General features: G+C 42.3%; 1 protein-coding gene across 3 annotated transcripts in view; it reads right to left on the bottom strand.

Moving 5' to 3' along the window:
• mre11a (MRE11 homolog A, double strand break repair nuclease) overlaps positions 1 to 22,798 on the bottom strand; it is a 65,869-nt gene that overhangs the window by 36,550 nt on the left and 6,521 nt on the right. For all 3 annotated transcript variants that reach the window (XM_034314814.2, XM_034314815.2, XM_034314816.2), the window contains exons 7-13: positions 20,064 to 20,178; positions 15,861 to 16,046; positions 14,963 to 15,134; positions 10,258 to 10,338; positions 9,022 to 9,151; positions 7,840 to 7,943; positions 616 to 789 (exon numbers count right to left, since the gene is read on the bottom strand). In XM_034314814.2, the coding sequence (XP_034170705.2) occupies positions 616 to 789; positions 7,840 to 7,943; positions 9,022 to 9,151; positions 10,258 to 10,338; positions 14,963 to 15,134; positions 15,861 to 16,046; positions 20,064 to 20,178 (962 nt within the window). The remainder of the gene's footprint in view (positions 1 to 615; positions 790 to 7,839; positions 7,944 to 9,021; positions 9,152 to 10,257; positions 10,339 to 14,962; positions 15,135 to 15,860; positions 16,047 to 20,063; positions 20,179 to 22,798) is intronic.

The raw sequence follows: 22,798 nt of genomic DNA, 5'->3' as shown, positions 1-22,798 counted from the left end.
GGAATAATGGAGAGAAGAAGCATACCTGGCTGTCTGGAGTCGCCTCGGACTCGCTCATTAGGGATAAATTCACATATTTACAATATATTTTTTGTGAATCCATTTATTTCTGTAAAGCTGCTTTTTTTGACAATGTCCATTGTTAAACGCGCTTTACAAATAAAATTGAATTGAATTGAATTATTGTCTTCTGATTAAATTCAACCATTTTTAGTTCCTGATTAATCTTTTTTTAATTACACGTCTCTGTCTCCACCTACATCATCACTTCACTCTGAACTCTGCGTCATGAGTGAGAGTTATGTTTATTTCCATCTAAACAGACGTGCGATGTCCTCGGAGTGCAGATTACGTGCGTAAATATCGATGCGCCGATGTTTTCTGTAAGGAATATTTGCGTTTATGTAACGTTTATGGAAGGAGTCTCCAGTGTCAGCTGGTGAGGGAGCGACTGTTTATAGCTGCTATAACGTAAGTGGATAACTTGTTAAACAGAACATTAAATGTAACTATAAACAGATAAAAAGTATGATGTGTAGTTCTTTACTAAATAAGTCTGGTGAACTCTCCATCCTTTTCCACTCTCCTCCTCCATTCTTATCCCTCGTTCCTCACCTCCTCGTCGATCTTCTCCTCGGTGGCCTCCACGTGGCGTTCGCGGAGGTAGCGCTGCGTTTTCTCCAGCTGGTAGTTGATGAGCTCCTCGATGGCGTCTCGTTCCTCTTTATCCACAAACTCCTGCACGGCTTTGCCCATCCCCTGCTCCGTCAGCAGGGACAGCTGCATGTTCTACACCATCACAACACACACAATTTATTAACCTTCGACAACAAATCACCTGAGAAACGACTACAACAGCCGAGGATCACCTCTACACCTTCACACTCAGCACTGACACTGGCTGGATCAGCAGGGATCAATTTATACACTTAAAATTTATATCCGCAATTTATATATTTCTGTAAAGTTGCTTTGTGATGATGTCCACTGTTTAAAGCTCTACACAAATAAAACTGAACTGAAATATAATAATCATCAAGTTTCAAGTTTAATTTATTTATATAGCACCATTTACAACAGCAGCAGCTGACCAATGCGCTTTACAGCATCAAATAAAATAAGTAGTAAATAAAACAAAGTTAATAAATAAAATCACAACTAAAAACCAAATTACATCAATAACTCTATTTTAAAATATAACAAAATATAAGAAATAAAACCAGGATTGCCATCAAGTCAAAAACAGAGATGTAACATCAAGGGACATTGAAAGCGATGGAGAAGTAATGTGCTTTGAGTAGAGATTAAAAACCTGTGAAGTAGAGCAGATCGAACATGAACTGTAAGCTCTTCCAGAGTTTAGGGCCTACAACAGCAACGTTCCCCCCTTTTCTTTAGTTTAACTCTAGGAACAGTGAGCAATCTAAGACTCCCTGATCTAAGAGCTCGAGCAGGGTTACGTAAGGAAAGCAGTTCAGATAAATATGAGGGAGCGAAGTTGTTTAAGGACTTAAAAACAAAAACAAGGATTTTAAACTCCACTCTAAAGCGCACAGGCAGCCAATGCAGAGAAGCTAGGACAGGAGTGAGATGGGTGAATTTACGTAGGAACATTAAGAGTCTTGCTGATGCATTTTGGACCAACTGGAGACGGGCCAGGGTAGCGGCATTTATTCCACCATACAGTGAGTTACAGTAATCTACGCGTGATGATATAAAAACATGAATTACTCTCTCAAAGTCCTGAAAAGAGAGGAAAGGCTTGATTTTAGAGAGAAGACGGAGATGAAAGAAGCAGGATTTAACCACAGAATTTATTAGACTGTCTAGTTTCAGCTCACTGTCAAGCAACACGCCTAAGTTTTTAATGAGTGGTTTGGCTTGGGATGTGACAAAGTGATTACTGAGATATTTTAAGGGAACGCCACTAGGGCATCACTCTTTTCATTAAGGTTGAGAAAATTTGATGACATCCAGATTTTAATATCCTTCATACAAGCCAACAAAGTATCAAAAGTGTTGCTATCAGAACGTTTAAGTGGCAAATAAATCTGGGTATCATCAGCGTAGCAGTGAAATGAAACACCATGTTTCCTAAAGATGGAGCCCAAAGGGAGCATATACAGAGAAAAAAGTGTTGGAGCAAGTATTGATCCCTGTGGGACCCCCCATGGGAGGTTAGCAGCTGGTGACATGTGGGTGCCTAGTCGAACTGAGAGCCTCTGGTCCTTTAAATAGGAACTAAACCAGCTTAAAACGGTTCCCGTCAAGCCCACATAGGACTTAAGTCGGGCAATGAGAATATTATGATCAATCATATCAAATGCAGCAGTAAGATCTAATAGCACTAAAACAATGCTATGCCCCTGGTCAGTTACCATATAGATATCAATTAACACCTTTAATAAAACTGACTCAGTACTATGAAATGTTCTGAATCCTGACTGAAATGTTTCATAGATAGAGTTTTTTAACAAAAAAGAGTTTAATTGAAGTTGAACAACTTTTTCTAGGATGTTAGAAAGAAAAGGCAAATTAGAGATAGGCCTATAATTAGCCGGATCCGCAGGGTCAAGATTTGGCTTCTTGAGAGACGGAGCTACCAGTGCATGTTTGAGATCAGCTGGTATGGTCCCCAAACTAAGTGATTTGTTGACAATAGCCAGAAGACTGGGTCCCAAGGTCTCAAAGAGTTGTTTCAAAATACGAGAAGGAATGATATCAAATGAGCAAACAGTAGGTTTTAGTTGAGCAATAATTTCTTGTAGAGCAGACAAAGAGGCGGGTTCAAAAGCACTCCAAGTGGGAGCACGCAAAGAAGGTTCGATAATGTCACAGTATGTTATAGCAGATTGTGGTCTCTGATCGGCAACCTTTTTAAGAAAAAAACTAAGAAAAACCATCCGATGTTAAGGAAGAAGACACTGTATGAGAATTTCCATGAGGATTGAGAACTGAGTCAATAATAGAAAAGAGAGCCTTAGGCTTATGACAATTTTGATTAATAATATCAGAGAAATATTTTGTTTTAGCAGCCTTGGCTGCTTTTTGAAAATTAATGCAGCCTGCAATACTTCATAATCAACTTGAAGTTTGGATTTCTTCCATTTTCGTTCATCTTGTCTACAATTTCGACGGAGAGAAAGTGTGTGGTCGTTTAACCAGGGCATAGGTTTGGCTTTAATGTGTTTGAGTTTCACAGGGGCGACAGAGTCTAAAATACTAAGACAAGTGGAATTAAAAAGAGCAAAGTGATCATCCATCTCTAAGTTAGTCATGGGGTTCTCTAACAGATCAACAGTGTAACTCTCTCTGTATAATTGTACAAAGTTATTGATAGTAATGGCATTAAATGTGCGAGACGATCTGACAGCACCATGAGGTTTATCAAACCAAACGTGGATAGGGACAGTAAAAAGAAGAGGCTTATGGTCTGAAAAGTTGAGGTCAGAAATAGTCATATCAGAAACAGACAAATTATGTGACAAAACCAGGTCTAGCATATGGCCCTGGATGTGTGTAGGGCCATTCACCCATTGTATAAGATCAAATGATTCGACCAGGTTTAAAAAATCCTTAGACAAAGAGTCAGACCTACAACAAATATGGATATTTAAGTCCCCCAGAATCATCAGATGATCATATTTTATAAAAAGTTCACTTAGAAAGCCTGCAAATTCCTCAATGAAATCGTTGGCAAGTTTAGGAGGACGATAGATCAAGGCCACCACCAGCGGATTAGGGGAATCAAATTGATGAAGTTGTAGTTCAAAACTGTGGAAGGCATTCATGGGTAAAGTCTGGCACAGATATTTCGTTTTAAAAATAAGTGCTAATCCTCCACCACGACCAGTTTCCCTTGGTGTGTTTATGAACGCATAGTCATGAGGCAAAAGTTCAGAGAGTGGCGTCAAATCGCCTGGTTGCAGCCAAGTCTCTGTCACAAATAAAACATCTAGACCAGCTGAAGTAATAAAGTCATTTAGTAGAAAAGTCTTATTTACCAGTGAGCGGGCATTAATCAACGCCATCCTGGCCTGAACTGTATCATAAGACTGCTGCGAGTCTCGGCGAAACTGGCGGAGATTGCCCATATTTACACCTTCATGACGAAGCCGAGGCGTAATCCCAGCGACGCGATGGTAGGTGCAATCTGGCGTAATCGGTCGAATCCAGCGGTACGGTACGTCCAGAGAACGCCAGTGGATGAAACGATCGCCGACCAGGGAAGTGGAAAGAGAGAGCTGGCAAGCAGAAGATGACTGCTGCAACACCAAGTGAGACTTGAGTTTGAAGGCCGCTCCTCCGCGCTTACCACGTCTTCGACGATTTCGGCGTTTCCTCCAGGGGATACCGCAGATAGGATGGCGGAGAAAAACTGGTATGTCCGCCACACAGGGAGGGGCACGGTAACAAGGTCCTCTCAAGTCATAATGTAGTTGCTCGATAAATCTTCGAATATCCAAAAGTTGTACACGGTCATAAACCCGTTGAGTGGAGCAGTGATGTTTTAAAAACAGTCCAACAAAAATAAAAACTAAAGCACCAGAGAGACGGCATGCCAGCGACAACGGCGCCATCATCTCTACCAGAAGTCCGCCTAGCCTCATTATAATCATAATCATAATAATATCATTTTATTTATAAGCAAATTTCATGGTACCTAAGGAGAGTACAGTTTCCAGAAAAATACAAAAAAAACTCATAGTCATAATAGTAAGTAAAACATATTTAAAATATGAATGCAGAATATAACAGATATAATAAAGGTAAACATAGAGGGATAAAAATGAGAATAAAAGGGGAAAAAATGCATGACTTAAAGACCAGAAGAAGTATCTTGTCCTGTATACGGAAGGGAACAGGGAGGAAGTGTAACTTCTGGAGTACGAGTGTGATGCGTTCACACACTCCTGTGTGGGTAAGAACCGTAGCAGCTGAGATTTACACGCGCTGTAGCTTGTTAAGACGCTGCGCTGAGCGTCCGTAAAGAACAGAACTGCAGTAGACGATCCTGGAGATAACAAAAGCGTGGATGAGCGTCTCTGCTGAAGAAGGGGGGAGGAAGGGACGCAGACACGCAGTGCTCCTAAGGTGAAAGAACGCTGTCTGAGTGTCATGTCTTTATTGTGTGATTTGATATGAGAGCGTGGAGTCTAACGTGGCACCAAGGCTTCAGACTGAGCTGAGTTTAATGTAATATAATAAAACCCGGGATAGATAACGAGTAGTGCCGGGTTTCCTTCAGTGTGGATAAAGACGCAATCAGTATGACCTCAGACTTGTCTTTGAATTCATCCAAGGCTTTAGGAGCATCAGACATCAGACACTAGTGCTGAAGGAGGCATTGTGTGTGTGTGTGTGTGTGTGTGTGTGTGTGTGAGAGAGAGGGGTCGATATAACTCTGAGTATCATCAGCATCAACAGTGAAATAAATAACAGCAGGCCAAGAACTGAGCCTTAAGGAACACCATGAGAGAAGCGAGACCAGTGAGACCTGAACCTCTCAATTAAAACAAACTGTCTGTCAGAGAGATCTGATCTAAACCAGGAGAGGACAGGACCAGGAAGACCAACCATTCTTCCAGAAGTATGTTATGACACACTGTGTGGAGAGCAGCAATGAGGTCCAGAAGATCTAGTATATTCAGCAACGTTTCAGCGCTGTGGTTTGGCCTAAACCCAGACTGTTAGACCTCGAACAGGTTGTTTGTGGATAAATTGATCTTTAAGCTGAACAAGTTCAGCTTTTCTTTCCAATAAAAGAACCGGTTAGAAACTGGGCTGAGGTTCCCGAGCTCCTCAGGGTCAAGTCCAGGCTTTTTAAGAACTGGTGTAACTGCAGTGAGTTTCATGCATGAAGGCATACGTGTTTTAACCAGAAGCTGTAGATGCCTTAATCAGCTTAGAAACATAAGATATAAAAAAAATCATAGTCAGAAGGGGGGTGAGACAGGCTCGCTTGTAAGGAAGGTCGCTGGAACTGCAGATAAATATTCTGTCGATAAAAAATTTACAACAGAGCTGAAGAAGGTGTCAGAGGAAAAGCGTTAGAGGGTCACAACAGTTTGTTGATGGTTGAGAAAGAGCTCTAGGGTTGTCCTGGTCATTACTGATGACAGTGCTGTAGTATTCCATCTCGTCCTTTCTGAAGTGCTTCTTTGTCTTTCGTGACGTGACCTCCGTAGGCGAGCGCACGCGCTGTCGGATGTGTCTTCCTGCCGAGGCGTTGTAGCTGGCGATCTGCTGGTTTCATACAGCGGAGCTCAGGAGTGAACCGGGGAGAAGGATGAGTGAAGGACAGAGCACGTGCCCTGAGGGCAGCTAGCTGATTTAGTGTCGTGGAGACAATGTGGATATAGTGGAAGACCAGACCATGTGATGGAGTGGGAGACGCAGGAATGGCACGTTACTCAGGGCTGAAGGGCAAAAGTTCTTCTCCGAAAGTGATATTGTGATGTTTTAGGTGTTTGTGTGATAGAGAAGAAACCAGAAGGTCAGACAGCAGCACAGCCTTGTGATCAGAGGTGGCAAAAGTCATGGCACTCAGGTTAAGATGTGTGGTACCTAATGAACACACAACATCTAATGTGTGACCTTTAGTGTGTGTGTGTGTGTGTGTGTGTGTGTGTGTGAATTTAAAATCAAAACACTGCATTCAGAAAGTCATTAGTTAGAACACAGCTGTATCGACATGAATACTAAAGCCTCCAATCAGCAAGGGTTTAGGCCCAGTGACATTCAAAGCAAGAAACATCATCATAAATATACATGAATATGCAAATGTGGACACACCCACACGTCCTAACCGGATTAATATCACTGGCATTCTTTACCTGGTTAGACAACTGCTAGTTAACTAGCTCACATAAAGCATTCAGTATCTTGTGTGTTATAACCTGTGGACAGATTTTTACAGAAAGAAGAGTCAGTGTTGTTCAATGCTGATGGCGTCAAACAGTTGAAAAATGTTTCCCGGTTAGTTTGTGTTTAATGTGAGACCAAATATCCTCTATAGGGTTCAGCTCTGACTCTGACCGGGCCACAGCATGAGCCTGATGCACTCGCTCTCAAGCCACTGTTCGGAGTGGGTGTGTGTGTGTGTGTGTGTGTGTGTGTGTGGGGAGGAGCATTGTCTTGCTGAAAAATAACATCTGAAAATAATGTTCCTCTTTAGAACAACTTTTCAGTTCCTGGAAGCAACTTTCTGCAATCTTCTCCTCTATTCCAAAGCACTAAGTGACTTTTCACAGTGAAGCAGCTGAAAAGGTTCCTGCACCACGACACCTCTTCCTCCAGGCTTCACTGTGGTAGAGACGCTTTCACTGCTGTATTTCTCACCAGAGCTTCTGGAGGAACTTCTCTGGAGCAGCACCATGGGGCTCAGATCGTGATTTATCACTGCACACATCAACTCTCTCTCAACCACGCAATGACTTTTTAACACACAGCCTGCATTAGATAAACATTAGATCAGCCATTTTGGACTCGGCTCATCTCTTTGCCCAGGAGTGTGTTCATCACTAACGTTACACAAATTATTATTAATTATTTAGCGCAGGATGTAAGCACTGCAGCTAAGATTCCAGGGAACACGTGACGTTGTCATCGTCTAATCTCATACCTGATTGGTCCAAATTACCTGGAGGTTATTTAGTGACATCATAAAATGAGCTCATACGTAGCCCCGCCCCTGAGAAAGTTTTTGAATTTTTAAAAACATTTCTTTTTGATGATACATCTATTTATGTTACGTACAGGATTTAATGTATTATTAACTACATTAGCCTCATAGTTTCAGGAGAAAACACACACACACACCCACACACACACACACACCTTCTCCGCAGTCTGAAAGTACTCCTTGACAAGATCCTCGACTCGCAACTGCAGAACATCAGACGACGGCCGAGACAGGAGCATATCGAAATCTATGCTCTCCTCTGCAACACACACACACACACACACACACACACACACACACACACACACACACACTTAGTTAAAGTGCAGTCACGCACAAAAAGCTGTAACATTAAAATGAAGGAAGCGACTCTTCATTAACACTTAACACACCATAAATATTCAATACAAATTTAAAAAATTAAAAGTGCATTAACATCAATTAAGATTAGTACACATACATAAACACACACACACACACACTCACACACACACACACACACACACACACACACACACACGCTTTTTTGTAACCTTCATGCTTTTAGACACATTAAAATTGTGAACGTTTATAACACTATTATTCTGATACAGAGCCACACAGTCATTCTGCTCTTATAAACAAAACACATAAAAGGAATAAAACACCTTGGGGTGATGCTGTTATAGTAAAATAATCAGTGATGAGGCGGTGTGATGAGGCAGAGTTACTGAACCCATCCTGAAGATGATTATTTTCCTCTAACAGCATGTTTTATTCCTCTTACACCACAGCACTTCACCAAGGATTACAATATTTTATTCATTAAAGAACAATAGTCATATTTTTTTATTGGTTTAATGCTGTGAAAAGAGTGAGTTCCTGTTCTCACTTACGTTACAGCAGCTATAAACACTCGCTCCCTCAGCAGCCTCTCTTTATTCTCGCAAAAACAAAAAAAAATCGCAGCTTGTTCCGCATGTTAGCGAGAAAGCACAAAGAAGCGTAAACTCCTCTGTCCTGAAGACGTCGGAAAACTTACAGTTCCAGCTTTACCTCTGACTGTTACAAAGCGCTGACACTGGAGACTCCTTCCATCAGTGTTACAGTTACAGAAAATGTCAGCCATTACACACGTTTTTAATCTGTTTATTATCAGTGGAGCGTCGCTGTACACGTCCCTGTGAACGAGCTGTTGCTATAGAAACGATAACGTATCAGAACGAGCGCATTAATATAAACCTGCACTACTGTCAGAGCTGCTGTTATAGAAAACTAATCAACACCTTCTCTCTCTCCGTGTGTGTGTGAGTGTGTGAGTGTGTGTGTGTGTGTGTGTGTGAGTGTGTGTGTCTTGCCTTTCACGTTGTCTTTACTCTCTCTGTGTCGGATGAAATGCAGGATGTCTTTAGGATTCGCTACTCGATCCACAAACTTCTGACTGAAACGCATCGTGCTAAACGACTCGAATCCTCCGCTGTAGTCCACCTGAGACACACACATGCACACGCACACACACACACACACACACACACACACGCGCACACACACACGCACAGTGTAGATGAGGACAGTCAGGGAGATTAACTCTGTAATTTGGAGCTTTTTATTTAAACGCTGTGACATTTTTGTGGAGTTTAAGTGAAATCTCAGGAGCGTGTACTTTAATCACTGCAGCACGCCGACATTCTGACATTTTCATTTTCTTCAAACTATTTATCAAAGTTCCCTCCCCCCAAAAAATAAAATAAAATAAAATTACACCCACTAACACACCATCTTTACCCTCTTACCCTTCTCCAGCAACGCTAGGAACAACACATTCACACAGTCTTTAACTACGAGTAATTAACTTCATGATTCATAAAGATAAACCTGAGCTGAAAGGATTCTGCGTCACATGACTAAATGACGTTTAATGTTTATTGTCTCCGTAAAAATAAATACACCTTAAAATAAGTATTTAAAATAATATTTTACTGATATAAATCTTTCTTTCTTTTTTTAAATAAATACAATTAAAAAATGTAAATAAATAAATCTACTGTGCACACTTCAAGTTTTTTAATGTGTGATTTAATTTTTGTTAAAGTTTTTTATGCACATTAATGATTTATATTATAATTTTATCTCAACACTCAACTACAGAAAAATAAAATATAATAAAAATAAACTCATAAATTTTAAAAATAAATAATTAAATGAAACAAATTCATTTATAAAATGAAGCAAAAAAGTTTAAAATCAAATATAAAAAAAATAAAAATGTAATATATAAAAGACAAATATAAATATATATCATTAAATATAAAATATAAACAATAATAGTAATAATAGATAGTAAAAAATAAATAATAATAATCATAAAGCAAAAAGTTGTTTAAAATGAACTAAATTAAAATAATAAATAATGAAATATTTGAGATTTTATTTTTTCTAACTCTAAGAAGGACAGATTGCACCCAGAGTGCTTTAGAAATTTTTATTTAAAAAATAAATAAATAAATAAAAAAAATTAAAAAAAAAGAAAGCTTTCAAAATAAATGCTATAAACATATTTTGTGTGTGTGTGTGTGTGTTTTAAAGATACACACTCGTAGTCTGATGAGAGGTTTGTCGGGTGTTAGTGGGTTTCCGAGTCTCTCTCTTTCTGCCTCCTCCAACATCTCTTCAACCTGCAACACGCACACACACGCGCACACACACACACACACACACACACACACACACACACACACACACGCACGCACACAAATTTAAAAACTTGTGAAAGCATCGTGGAAATCAATATCAGATATCTTCCTCGCCTCACTCATGGGAACATTTTTTTTTTAACACAGTTCCTTTTTAAAGTGTAAAGTTTGTGTTCTTGAGGGTTTGTGTGTCTTTGAGGAAGAACATCATTACAATATTTATCTCCGTGTTTTTCATTAAATCTCTCACCGATCCAAATCCCTCATTAAAGCCACACAACCTAACAACGGTAACCGTGGAAACTAGGAGTGAGAGGAGCGAGCGGCGTGAGAGGAGCGAGTGATGTGATGTGATGTGAGTGATGTGATGCGAGAGGAGCGCAGGGCGGCGATGAGAGCTGAGCGCTCGGCCCTCGGGTCCGTCGCCTCGCCGCGGGTTTCACCACCGCGGGTTTCACCACCGCGGGTTTCACCGCTAGACTGAAAATGAAAGATTTAATAGGAAACCCGAACGCCGACGTCTCCGAGTGACTCCAGGACGAAATCGGATCAACCTCAAACCATCGGCTCTGTGTCACTACACATCCTTATTCCCATCCAGATGCAGAAATATTGGCACCTTCGGTAGAGACGTATTTTAGAGAAAGGTTATAAAACATTAGCTTTAATCTCACACTGAAAATATGAAAGAAACTTAACCTTTAAATGAATAAAAGTTTTCTACAAAAACAAAAGATTCATATTAAAAATGTGTCACAATTATTAGCATCCCTAAAAACTCTTATTCTACGTTCAGAATAGCAAGGAGCAAGTCGCTCGTGCCGCTCTGTGGGCGTGGCCTGGCTAACAGATTAAACACATTAGCAAAGCGAGCTAACTGTACGAGCTACGTAAACTCACCAGAGATAAATTAAAAGTATCTGCTAGTAGAACAAGCCTGAAATTAGTAAAAATATCTAGAAATAGTTTAATGATGTTATATTTGGTTTAGTGTAATCTTATAAGAGGAAATACTGGTCAAATGTGATTATATATTATTATATATTATATATTTACAATATTGTCACTTACTAAGGTGCCATTTTTTGCAGTGATGGAATCAGGAGCGAGTAACAAGCGCTACAGTTAGAGTTTATGTAACATTTATGGAAGGAGTCTCCAGTGTCAGCGCTTTGTAACAGTCAGAGGTAAAGCTGTAACTGTAAGTTTTCTGACGTCTTCAGGACAGAGGAGTTTACGCTTCTTTACGCTTCACTAACATGCGCAACAAGCTGCGATTTTCTGAGAGAATAAAGAGAGGCCGGTGAGGGAACGAGTGTTTATATCTGCTATAACGTAAGCGAGAACAGGAACGAACTCGCTTCTCAAACATTAAATGTAATTATACACAGATATATAAAAGCAAACTGCTTTTAAATAAGAGGAATAAAACACTTCACATCATCACACACAGCAGTTCATTTCTCACATAAACCATGAATTTGACCTCGTTGTCGAGACGCTGCTTCTGTTCAGAAACTAAAATGCAGCTCGTTTTTGTAGAAAGGTTTTTTATTATGTTTTTTAACATCAAGGGATTGTTGTTGTGAATAGTAAGAAATTGTTTCGGGTTTTATTCTGATATTCTTCTCCCTGGAGGTCGTCTGAGCGCTTTAATATTCCGCAGCTCTATTCAGACATCGTGACTGGGCGAAAAATACAGCAGCGATTCCGTCCTCACTGTTGTTATTGTCGCTGTCGCTCGGCTCTCGACCTGACGGCATCCGGAGCGCTTCTGAACGCGTGTTTATCGATCGTTATTAGCGTGATATCATCAGATGAGCACCGCTGCAGAATAAATTGACCGCTGACATTCATGGTCTCAGAAATAATAATTAAACGCATGTGAGGTTCGATTTTTATTCAGCAGGTCAGAAAGGAGGGAAACTGCATGACGCCTCAGTGCCGAGTTTAACCCTTTAATAAACCCTTTAATAAATGACCTTCAGAACTCAGCCGAGGTTTTTAAAGAGGACAAAGAGGTCTAACGGTGCGAGTGATTTTACTTTTACCAACCTGTTAAACAGAACGTCAGCAGGTGAACTCACGCCAGAGCTGCTCTCCGACATAAACACACTTCACACTGCACACTTTTAGCGACAGCAGAGTGGGAGGAGCATCAAACTAACAGCCTGACCAACTGACCGCTGTAACGGGGCTCCCACGTTATTTATTTTAGTGTTCTGACCCTCTGGTATTCCCTACGCTTCAGTATTCCCTACACTTCAGTATACCCTACACATCAGTATTCCCTACACTTCAGTATTCCCTCCGCTTCAGTATTCCCTACACATCAGTATTCCCTACACATCAGTATTCCCTACGCTTCAGTATTCCCTACACATCAGTATTCCCTACACATCAGTATTCCCTACACATCAGTATTCCCTACGCTTCAGTATTCCCTACACTTCAGTATTCCCTACACTTCAGTATTCCCTACGCTTCGGTATTCCCTCCGCTTCAGTATTCCCTACACATCAGTATACCCTACACATCAGTATTCCCTACACATCAGTATTCCCTACGCTTCAGTATTCCCTCTGCTTCAGTATTCCTTCTGCTTCAGTATTCCCTACACATCAGTATTCCCTCTGCTTCGGTATTCACTACGCTTCCGTATTCCCCCACACTTTGGTATTCCCTACGCTGCAGTATTCCCTACGCTGCAGTATTCCCTACGCTGGAGTATTCCCTCAGCTTCAGTATTCCCTACGCTCTGGTATTCCCCCACACTTTGGTATTCCCTACGCTGCAGTATTCCCTTCGCTTCAGTATTCCCTACGCTTCAGTATTCCCTACGCTTCAGTATTCCCTACGCTTCAGTATTCCCTACACATCAGTATTCCCTACGCTTCAGTATTCCCTACGCATCAGTATTCCCTACGCATCAGTATTCCCTACGCATCAGTATACCCTACGCATCAGTATTCCCTACGCATCAGTATTCCCTACGCTTCAGTATTCCCTCTGCTTCAGTATTCCCTACGCATCAGTATTCCCTACGCTTCAGTATTCCCTCTGCTTCAGTATTCCCTACGCATCAGTATTCCCTACGCATCAGTATTCCCTACGCATCAGTATTCCCTCTGCTTCAGTATTCCCTACACATCAGTATTCCCTCTGCTTCGGTATTCCCTCTGCTTCGGTATTCCCTCTGCTTCGGTATTCCCTACACATCAGTATACCCTACACATCAGTATTCCCTACACATCAGTATTCCCTACGCTTCAGTATTCCCTCTGCTTCAGTATTCCTTCTGCTTCAGTATTCCCTACACATCAGTATTCCCTCTGCTTCGGTATTCACTACGCTTCCGTATTCCCCCACACTTTGGTATTCCCTACGCTGCAGTATTCCCTACGCTGCAGTATTCCCTACGCTGGAGTATTCCCTCAGCTTCAGTATTCCCTACGCTCTGGTATTCCCCCACACTTTGGTATTCCCTACGCTGCAGTATTCCCTTCGCTTCAGTATTCCCTACCCTTCAGTATTCCCTACGCTTCAGTATTCCCTACGCTTCAGTATTCCCTACGCTTCAGTATTCCCTACACATCAGTATTCCCTACGCTTCAGTATTCCCTACGCATCAGTATTCCCTACGCATCAGTATTCCCTACGCATCAGTATTCCCTACGCTTCAGTATTCCCTCTGCTTCAGTATTCCCTACGCATCAGTATTCCCTACGCTTCAGTATTCCCTCTGCTTCAGTATTCCCTACGCATCAGTATTCCCTACGCATCAGTATTCCCTACGCATCAGTATTCCCTCTGCTTCAGTATTCCCTACACATCAGTATTCCCTCTGCTTCGGTATTCACTACGCTTCGGTATTCCCTCTGCTTCGGTATTCCCTCTGCTTCGGTATTCACTACGCTTCGGTATTCCCCCACACTTTGGTATTCCCTACGCTGCAGTATTCCCTACGCATCAGTATTCCCTACGCTTCAGTATTCCCTCTGCTTCAGTATTCCCTACGTATCAGTATTCCCTACGCTTCAGTATTCCCTCTGCTTCAGTATTCCCTACGCATCAGTATTCCCTACGCATCAATATTCCCTCTGCTTCAGTATTCCTTCCGCTTCAGTATTCCCTACACATCAGTATTCCCTCTGCTTCGGTATTCACTACGCTTCGGTATTCCCCCACACTTTGGTATTCCCTATGCTGCAGTATTCCCTACGCTGCAGTATTCCCTTCGCTTCAGTATTCCCTACACTTCAGTATTCCCTACTCTTCAGTATTCCTTACGCATCAGTATTCCCTACTCTTCAGTATTCCCTACCCTTCAGTATTCCCGTAGTGTAGGGAAAGCTCTGTGCCGTGACTGATCACACGTTCACATCAGCGTACAGATTCACGGTCGGAAACGTATTAAATAAGCGTCCAAGGCGGCTTCACTGAGTCACAGAGTCGAATCGTAGTCGGACCTGGAAAACTGAAGTAGGAAGGTAAGAGGTGTGTGTGTGTGTGAGTGTGTGTGTGTGTGTGTGAGTGTGTGTGAGCGTGAGTGTGTGTGTGTGTGTGTGTGTGTGTGTGTGTGAGTGTGTGAGTGTGTGTGTTTTACCTTCTGCTGGCAGAAAGCCTGCACTTTGTGTGTGACGTTGGGCATCTCAGGGCTGAAGAGATCCGAGTGGTCCAAAAGAATCACGTCCTGAATAAAGAACTGTCTGACTGTGTGTAGAGGAATCTTCTGCAGGTTCATCTTCCTGCCTTTCACCCGGAGCAAGCCGATGTGCCTACACACACACACACACACACACACACATGCACACACACACACACACACACACACATGCACACACACACACACACACGCACACGCACACGCACACGCACACGCACACACGCACACACACACGCACACACACACGCACACACGCACACACGCACACACACACGCACACACGCACGCACACACGCACGCACACACGCACGCACACACGCACACACGCACGCACGCACACACGCACACACGCACACACGCACACGCACCACTCTGTCACAGTCTGTCAGAAATGAATTTCCTGAGCCAGTAATTCTGAGAACAATGCCATTTTCCAGGATCTGATTTTTTCCTCCTTCGTATTTGACAAGCTGTCGCTCATTGAGGAGCGCGCTCTCTTCTGTCAGAGTAATTAGTTCATTACGCTTCATAAAGCTTGAACAAATGTGACTCAACATGCATGTGACTTTCATTTCCATCTAAAAATAAACAATAAATAAATAATAAATAAACAAGAAATAAATAATAAATAAACAAAATAAACAGTCCAATGCATCATCATCATCAACATCAACATCATCATCATCATCAACATCATCAAGTACATTAAGAAGAGTATAGAATGGGTGATACAGGAGTGAGCGTGTGTGTGTGTGTATGTGTGTGTGTGTGTGTGTGTGTGTGTGAGTGAGTGTGTGTGTATGTGTGTGTGTATGTGTGTGTGTATGTGTGTGTGTACTTTTTGACGGCTTCCCCCGGAGACAGTGAGGTGACGACGGAGCTGCCCGGCTGAGTGACGTAGAAAAGCTGCTGCTCGTTTCGGACCGGAGCGATTTTACACTCGTGCTCGTGGCCCCAAATCACCAGGTCCAGGAAATCGTCCAGAAACTGCTCGGGGATGTAGTTAGTGGCACCGTGTTTACTCCTGCATGCACACACACACACACGCGCGTGCGCACACACACACACACGTGCACTCATTAGCTTCCTGCACATATCAAGATTAAAAAGAAGATGCAACATTTTCCCAAATAATGAAGACATTTTTCCCTTCATGTGCTGAGTTTAAAAGATAACAGGGTCGCTGACGTTTGTGCGCGCGCGCGCGTGTGTGTGTGTGTGTGTGTGTGTGTGTGTGTGTGTGCGAGAGAGAGAGATTTTCTATTATGTTGTGATAGCTAGAATATTTTTCCTGCAGACATTAACAGTACAGTCAGGTGTCGAGGTAGCGAATAAGGACTGCTTCAAGACTGAGAATATTTACATATTACATGTTATACACATTATTATTATTATTATTATTATTATTATTACTGTATAGTAAAGCAAACCTCAGACTTCGACACGATACGATTTCGATGCTTAAAGCACTGATTGGTTATTTGATGATACCACTGACTCTGAGAAGGTAAGGCTACGATACGATTTATACGATACGATGGCGTGGAGTAGCGCTACGTAGAAAAGGAATGTTTTAACAGGATCAGAGTCTGACTAATCAGTTAAATAATCAATTAATAATCAATTAAATCATTAACAATAAGTGATTTAGGATTGCTGCCTTGATTCAGATCAGTTTGGTCGTTGTCTTTTAAATGGACGCGCTGATCCGAATCGTCCGATCGTTACACCCCTGACAGGGAGGAGGACAGCAGCGTGGACAGCAGCGTGACTGACAGCCGCAGTTATAATAAATAAGGAGCAGAAACAGCAGCGCTGATCCGTGTGGAGATCCCGAGTGACTGTAACGCTCAAAAACAAAGGAACAGGAGACGCAGGAGGAACATCACGAACTGACAGGAAGCACAATTCCAGGAATAACTATGAATAAATACACAAATACTCCTCTGAGAAGCTGCAGTGTGCTTCCGTCATACACAGGAAAGACAAATAATCATCAAAAAGCAAAAATCCTTCTGAGGCTGTGAGTGAATCCATAAAAGGCATAAAGCCTTTAAAATGGAAACTGAAAAGACTCTAAAAGAGCTGCAAGAAACCACAAGAGCCTTTATCTCTGCGTCCGAAAGTCCACTTTAAGTGTGTGTGTGTGTGTGTGAGAGAGTGTGAGAATGTTTGTGTGAGAAAGAGTGTGTGTGTGTGTGTGTGAGTGTGAGAGTGTTTGTGTGAGAAAGAGTGTGTGTGTGTGTGTGTGTGAGAGAGAGTGTGAGAATGTTTGTGTGAGAAAGAGTGTGTGTGTGTGTGAGTGTGAGAGTGTTTGTGTGAGAAAGAGTGTGTGTGTGTGTGTGTGTGAGAGAGAGTGTGAGAATGTTTGTGTGAGAAAGAGTGTGTGTGTGTGTGTGAGAGAGTGTTTGTGTGAGAAAGAGTGTGTGTGTGTGTGTGTGTGTGTGTGAGAGAGTGTGAGAGTGTTTGTGTGAGAAAGAGTGTGTGTGTGTGTGTGTGTGTGAGAGAGAGTGTTTGTGTGAGAAAGAGTGTGTGTGTGTGTGTGTGTGTGTGAGAGAGTGTGAGAGTGTTTGTGTGAGAAAGAGTGTGTGTGTGTGTGCGTGTGTGAGAGTGTTTGTGTGAGAAAGAGTGTGTGTGTGTGTGAGAGAGTGAGAGAGTGTTTGTGTGAGAAAGAGTGAGAACTTCAGGGTGGTTACAGCAACTCTGCGTCATCACAACTCCCTGACACACACCCATACACACACACACACACACTTTCTCACACAAACACTCTCTCACGCACACACACACACACACACACACACACACACACCCTTTCTCACACACACACACACACACACACACACACACACTCTTTCTCACACAAACACTCTCTCACACACACACACACACTTTCTCACACAAACACTCTCTCACGCACACACACACACACACACACACACACACACTCTCTTTCTCACACAAACACTCTCACACTCTCTCACACACACACACACACACACACACACACACACTCTTTCTCACACAAACACTCTCACACTCTCTCACACACACACACACTCTTTCTCACACAAACACTCTGTGTGTGTGTGTGTGTGTGTGAGAGAGTGTTTGTGTGAGAAAGTGTGTGTGTGTGTGTGAGAGAGTGTTTGTGTGAGAAAGTGTGTGTGTGTGTGTGAGAGAGTGTGAGAGTGTTTGTGTGAGAAAGTGTGTGTGTGTGTGTGAGAGAGTGTTTGTGTGAGAAAGTGTGTGTGTGTGTATGGGTGTGTGTCAGGGAGTTGTGATGACGCAGAGTTGCTGTAACCACCCTGAAGTTGATTATTTTCCTACAACAGCACATCCCCCAGTGTTTTATTCCTCTTACACCACAGCACTAGTTTCTATTTATTAAAAAATTCTTCTTCTCTGTTTATTGCTGCATTCAATGTTGTGAAAAGTCAGTAAACGAGTGAGTTCCTGTTCTCTCTGACGTTACAGCAGCTATAAACAGTCGCTCCCTCACCAGCCTCTCTTTCTTTATTCTCTCTCTTGACGTTAATAAGAAAACTTCTGACTGTTACAAAGCGCTGACACTGGAGACTCCTTCCATAAATGATAAAAAATAAACATCTCTTCACAGAAAACTTCACCACATCAACGACTACACCCTTTTTTAATCCGTTTAGACCTCTAACACAAATCTCTGCGGGTGTGAACGCAGTGTCAGTAAAACAACAACACACTTAAGAGGAAAAAAGTCAAATCTAGATCGCTTTTTTCCGTTGTTCCTCTGAAGGAACCCTTAGAGGATCTTAGGTAGAATCCTACAGTGTTTCCATATTAGAAACCTCCACGAACCATTTAGAAAGCTTTAAGAAGAATTCCACTAAACACTAAAAGCATTTCAGGCTCTTGTGCATGAGTGTGTGTGTGTGTGTGTGTGTGTGTGTGTGTGTGCGTGTGTGTGTGTGTGTGTGACCTCTCAGGGAGAACGCTGAATGAATGAATTCAAAATGCCTGGTTCTGAAAATTGCTGTATTCCTGTTAAATTGCTCAAGGCTTTATGTAATTTAATTGCGCGCGCGCGTGTGTGTGTGTGTGTGTGTGTGTGTGTGTGTGTGTGTGTGTGTGTGCGTGTTTGTGAGTGCAAGAGAGTCACGTGACATTTAATCCTTTAAAATCCTCTCTAGAGGTTTTATTTATGATAAAAAAATCAATCAGGACCTGCTTCAGGAAAAACAGGGACTTTAATTTATAATTCAGTAATAAACTGTTTATAAACACGTAACACAAACTCTACGACTTAACGTTCAACTGTAAAACTGGTGATAAATTAGTAAACATTCTCAACTTTTTTTGGCTAAATCACCCTCTTTCAATGAAAACTCATTTCTAAATAACATTACACCACACTGCTGCACTCTGATTGGTCAGAAGGTGTTGATTAGTTTTCTATAACAGCAGCTCTGACAGTAGCGCAGGTTTATATTAATTAATGCACTCGTTCTAATGCGTTATCGTTTCTATAGCAACAGCTCATTCACAGGGACTCGTACACAGAGATTGTTTATTTCTGGAAGGAGTCTCCAGTGTCAGCGCTTTGTATCAGTCAGAGTTAAAGCTGTAACTGTAAGCTTTCCGACGTCTTTGCGGTTTCTCGAAAACATGACAAGCTGCAATTTTTTTTTTTGAGAGAGAATAAAGAGAGGCTGGTGAGGGAACGAGTGTTTACAGCTGCTATAACGTAAGCGAGAACAGGAACTAACTTGTTTCTTGGACATTAAATGTAACTATAAATGGATAAAAACTATTGTATTGTCTCTAACTAATTGTAATCGTTAGCAGGTTGCTGTGGTGTAAGAGGAATAAAGCACTGCTGTTATAGGAAAATAATCAACTTCGTTTCAGGTCGTATCACACCACCCTGTCGTGGATTATTTTCCGATAACAGCATGCTCCTCCAGTTGTGTTTTATCCTTACGCATCCTTACGTATCAAACCGTAGCGAGGTGAGATAAGGGAAGGACGCGTTGATGACGTGTTGATGATGTCTGAGTCGTACCTGTTTTGGTGGATGACGAACAGATTGAACCAGGCGTTCTCGTCCTCGCGGGGGCGGAGCATAGACACCTGGTTATTAACAAACATCCGGTACAGCCTCTCATCCGGGATCGAGCCTGGACAGGAAATTTCAGTTTCAACATTTTAGGCTTCTGTCATTTTTCCATCCCAAATATTAGCCCCGCCCCATAGCAGAATGAAGCCCAGAGGCTCCGCCCCCTTCCTTTAAACACCCACTCAAGCAGTGAAGAGTTTTAAAATTACGAGAGTGCCAGTTAAACCTCGAATCAGGAGAAGGACATGAAGAAAAATGAAAGTGTGTGTGTGTGTGTGTGTGTGTGTGTGTGTGTTAGTGAATAAATCGCTGAGGGTCACGACATTTTCTTCCCACTGCTCATTCCTGCGCTTTACAATCAACTGTCCTGCATCGCCATCTCTAACACAGCAACATGGAGCTGTGTTTATCCTCCTGAGTCTGTCTCTCTCTCACACACACACACACACACACACACTAAAGTAAAACTGCTGTGTAAGTGAAAAGACTGCAATTTGAAAAACAATGCTGAAGAATTTTTTTTTTAAAAAAGCACACAGCTTAGTTAAGTTGACTCGAAATGCAGTATGTGTTAGCCTGACAATGCTGCAGTGTGTGTGTGTGTGTCTGTGTGTGTGTGTGTGTGTGTGTGCGTAGAGCTCTTAACTTCACCTGCACTCACACACCTCAGGACACACACCAAATGGGACAAACCCTGCGGCTTTCTGCAGTGCACTGACACTGAAATACGCACACACACACGCAGCAAAGGCAGAGAGAGAGAAACAGAAAGAGAGAGAGAGAGGGAGAGAGAAAGAAAGAAAGAAAGAAAGAAGAGTGAGAGGAATAAATAAGTAAAACCAGTGTGTGTGTGTGTGTGTGTGTGTGTGTGTGTGTGTGAGAGAGAGAGAGAGAGTAATTCAGTAACAGAGCTCTGTGAAAATGCAGTGAGAGTTTCTTATAATCTGCTCATCTCTACACTGTTAAACATATTATTAAAAAACAAATCATATTATGGGCCACAAACACACACACACACACTGACACACACACACACACACACTCGTTTAAATAATTAAGTAAGCAAATATCTATCTATATGTGTGTGTGTGAGTGTGTGTGAGAGTGTGTGTGTACATATATATATACTGTATATTTACAACCTGTATTATCAAGAGAGTGGAAAGTGAACGTGTTATTAAACAGCATGTGACAAAAAAACTGTTCGAATGTGTGAGGCGTCTGTGGTGTGTGTGAGGTGTGTGTGAGGTGTGTGAGGCGTGTGTGGTGTGTGTGAGGTGTGTGAGGCGTCTGTGGTGTGTGTGAGGTGTGTCTGGTGTGTGAGGTGTGTGTGTGTGGTGTGTGAGGCGTGTGTGGTGTGTGTGAGAGGTGTGTGAGAGGTGTGTGAGGTGTGTGTGAGGTGTGTGTGTGGTGTGTGATGCGTGTGTGTGTGTGGTGTGTGTGGTGTGTGAGAGGTGTGTGAGGTGTGTGTGAGGTGTGTGTGTGTGTGTGTGGTGTGTGTGTGTGTGTGTGGTGTGTGAGAGGCGTGTGTGTGTGGTGTGTGTGTGGTGTGTGTGTGGTGTGTGTGGTGTGTGTGAGGTGTGTGTGTGTGTGTGTGGTGTGTGTGTGGTGTGTGTGAGGCGTGTGTGTGTGTGGTGTGTGTGATGTGTGTGTGTGGTCTGTGTGTGGTGTGTGTGGTGTGTGTGAGGTGTGTGTGTGGTGTGTGTGTGGTGTGTGTGAGGCGTGTGAGAGGTGTGTGTGGTGTGTGTGAGGCGTGTGTGTGTGGTGTGTGTGTGGTGTGTGTGTGGTGTGTGTGAGGCGTGTGAGAGGTGTGTGTGGTGTGTGTGAGGCGTGTGTGTGAGGCGTGTGTGTGTGTGGTGTGTGTGTGGTGTGTGAGGTGTGTGTGAGGTGTGTGTGAGGTGTGTGTGTGTGAGGTGTGTGTGTGGTGTGTGTGTGGTGTGTGAGGTGTGTGTGTGTGGTGTGTGTGAGAGAATAAAGAGTGTAACACAAAGAACACTGACAAAGCAGAGTGCAAAAGTTTGATCTGTAGGTTAGGGAAATATCTATAATGTGAATGTGCCTCAGTAACGTGTGTAATAACTTAAACCCGTTACTACATGCTCACTTTCTTAAAACCTGCACCAGACTCAAACGCAGGATTATTTTCACCTGGATTAAAAAAAACACTCACACAGACCCAGAAAGTGCTAAAAACAGGACCATACCAGAGGTGTAACGGTGCATCACGATGCGAAAACGTGACGATGTGCAAAGTGGAAATGTGCGAAATCAGCGTTCCAGTAATTACACATCGACTGCAGTTGCACTGTTTGGACAGCAGAGGTCTCACTCCGCACAACCCATAGAGTTAAACTATACAGAGCGTGCACTGGTCATGTGATCACGTTCATTCACGTCCTGCACCGTTCCCGAGCCGGGAATCACCTGCGCATCTCCAGCGCCTGAGCGAGAGGCCACGGAATTTTATTCTTATCCATGTTTGGAGAATTTATTTATTTATTTATTCATTTCATTTTTAACATACCTGTAGTACATTTTGTTTACAAACTCTGTTCGTGACCATTTTTAATTTATTTAGTTTTAAGACAAAAATGCACATGGTTTTGTATTGTTTATGATTCAGAATTTAGAAAACTAATCTTTTCAGTCATTGTTTTTCTTCATTCATGTTTTGTTCAAAA

The sequence above is a fragment of the Pangasianodon hypophthalmus genome, chromosome 21, assembly GCF_027358585.1.
Source record: "Pangasianodon hypophthalmus isolate fPanHyp1 chromosome 21, fPanHyp1.pri, whole genome shotgun sequence".
Lineage (NCBI taxonomy): Eukaryota > Metazoa > Chordata > Actinopteri > Siluriformes > Pangasiidae > Pangasianodon > Pangasianodon hypophthalmus.
The sequence above is the reverse complement of the archived record's forward strand: the minus strand, read 5'-3'. Positions and strand labels throughout refer to the sequence as shown.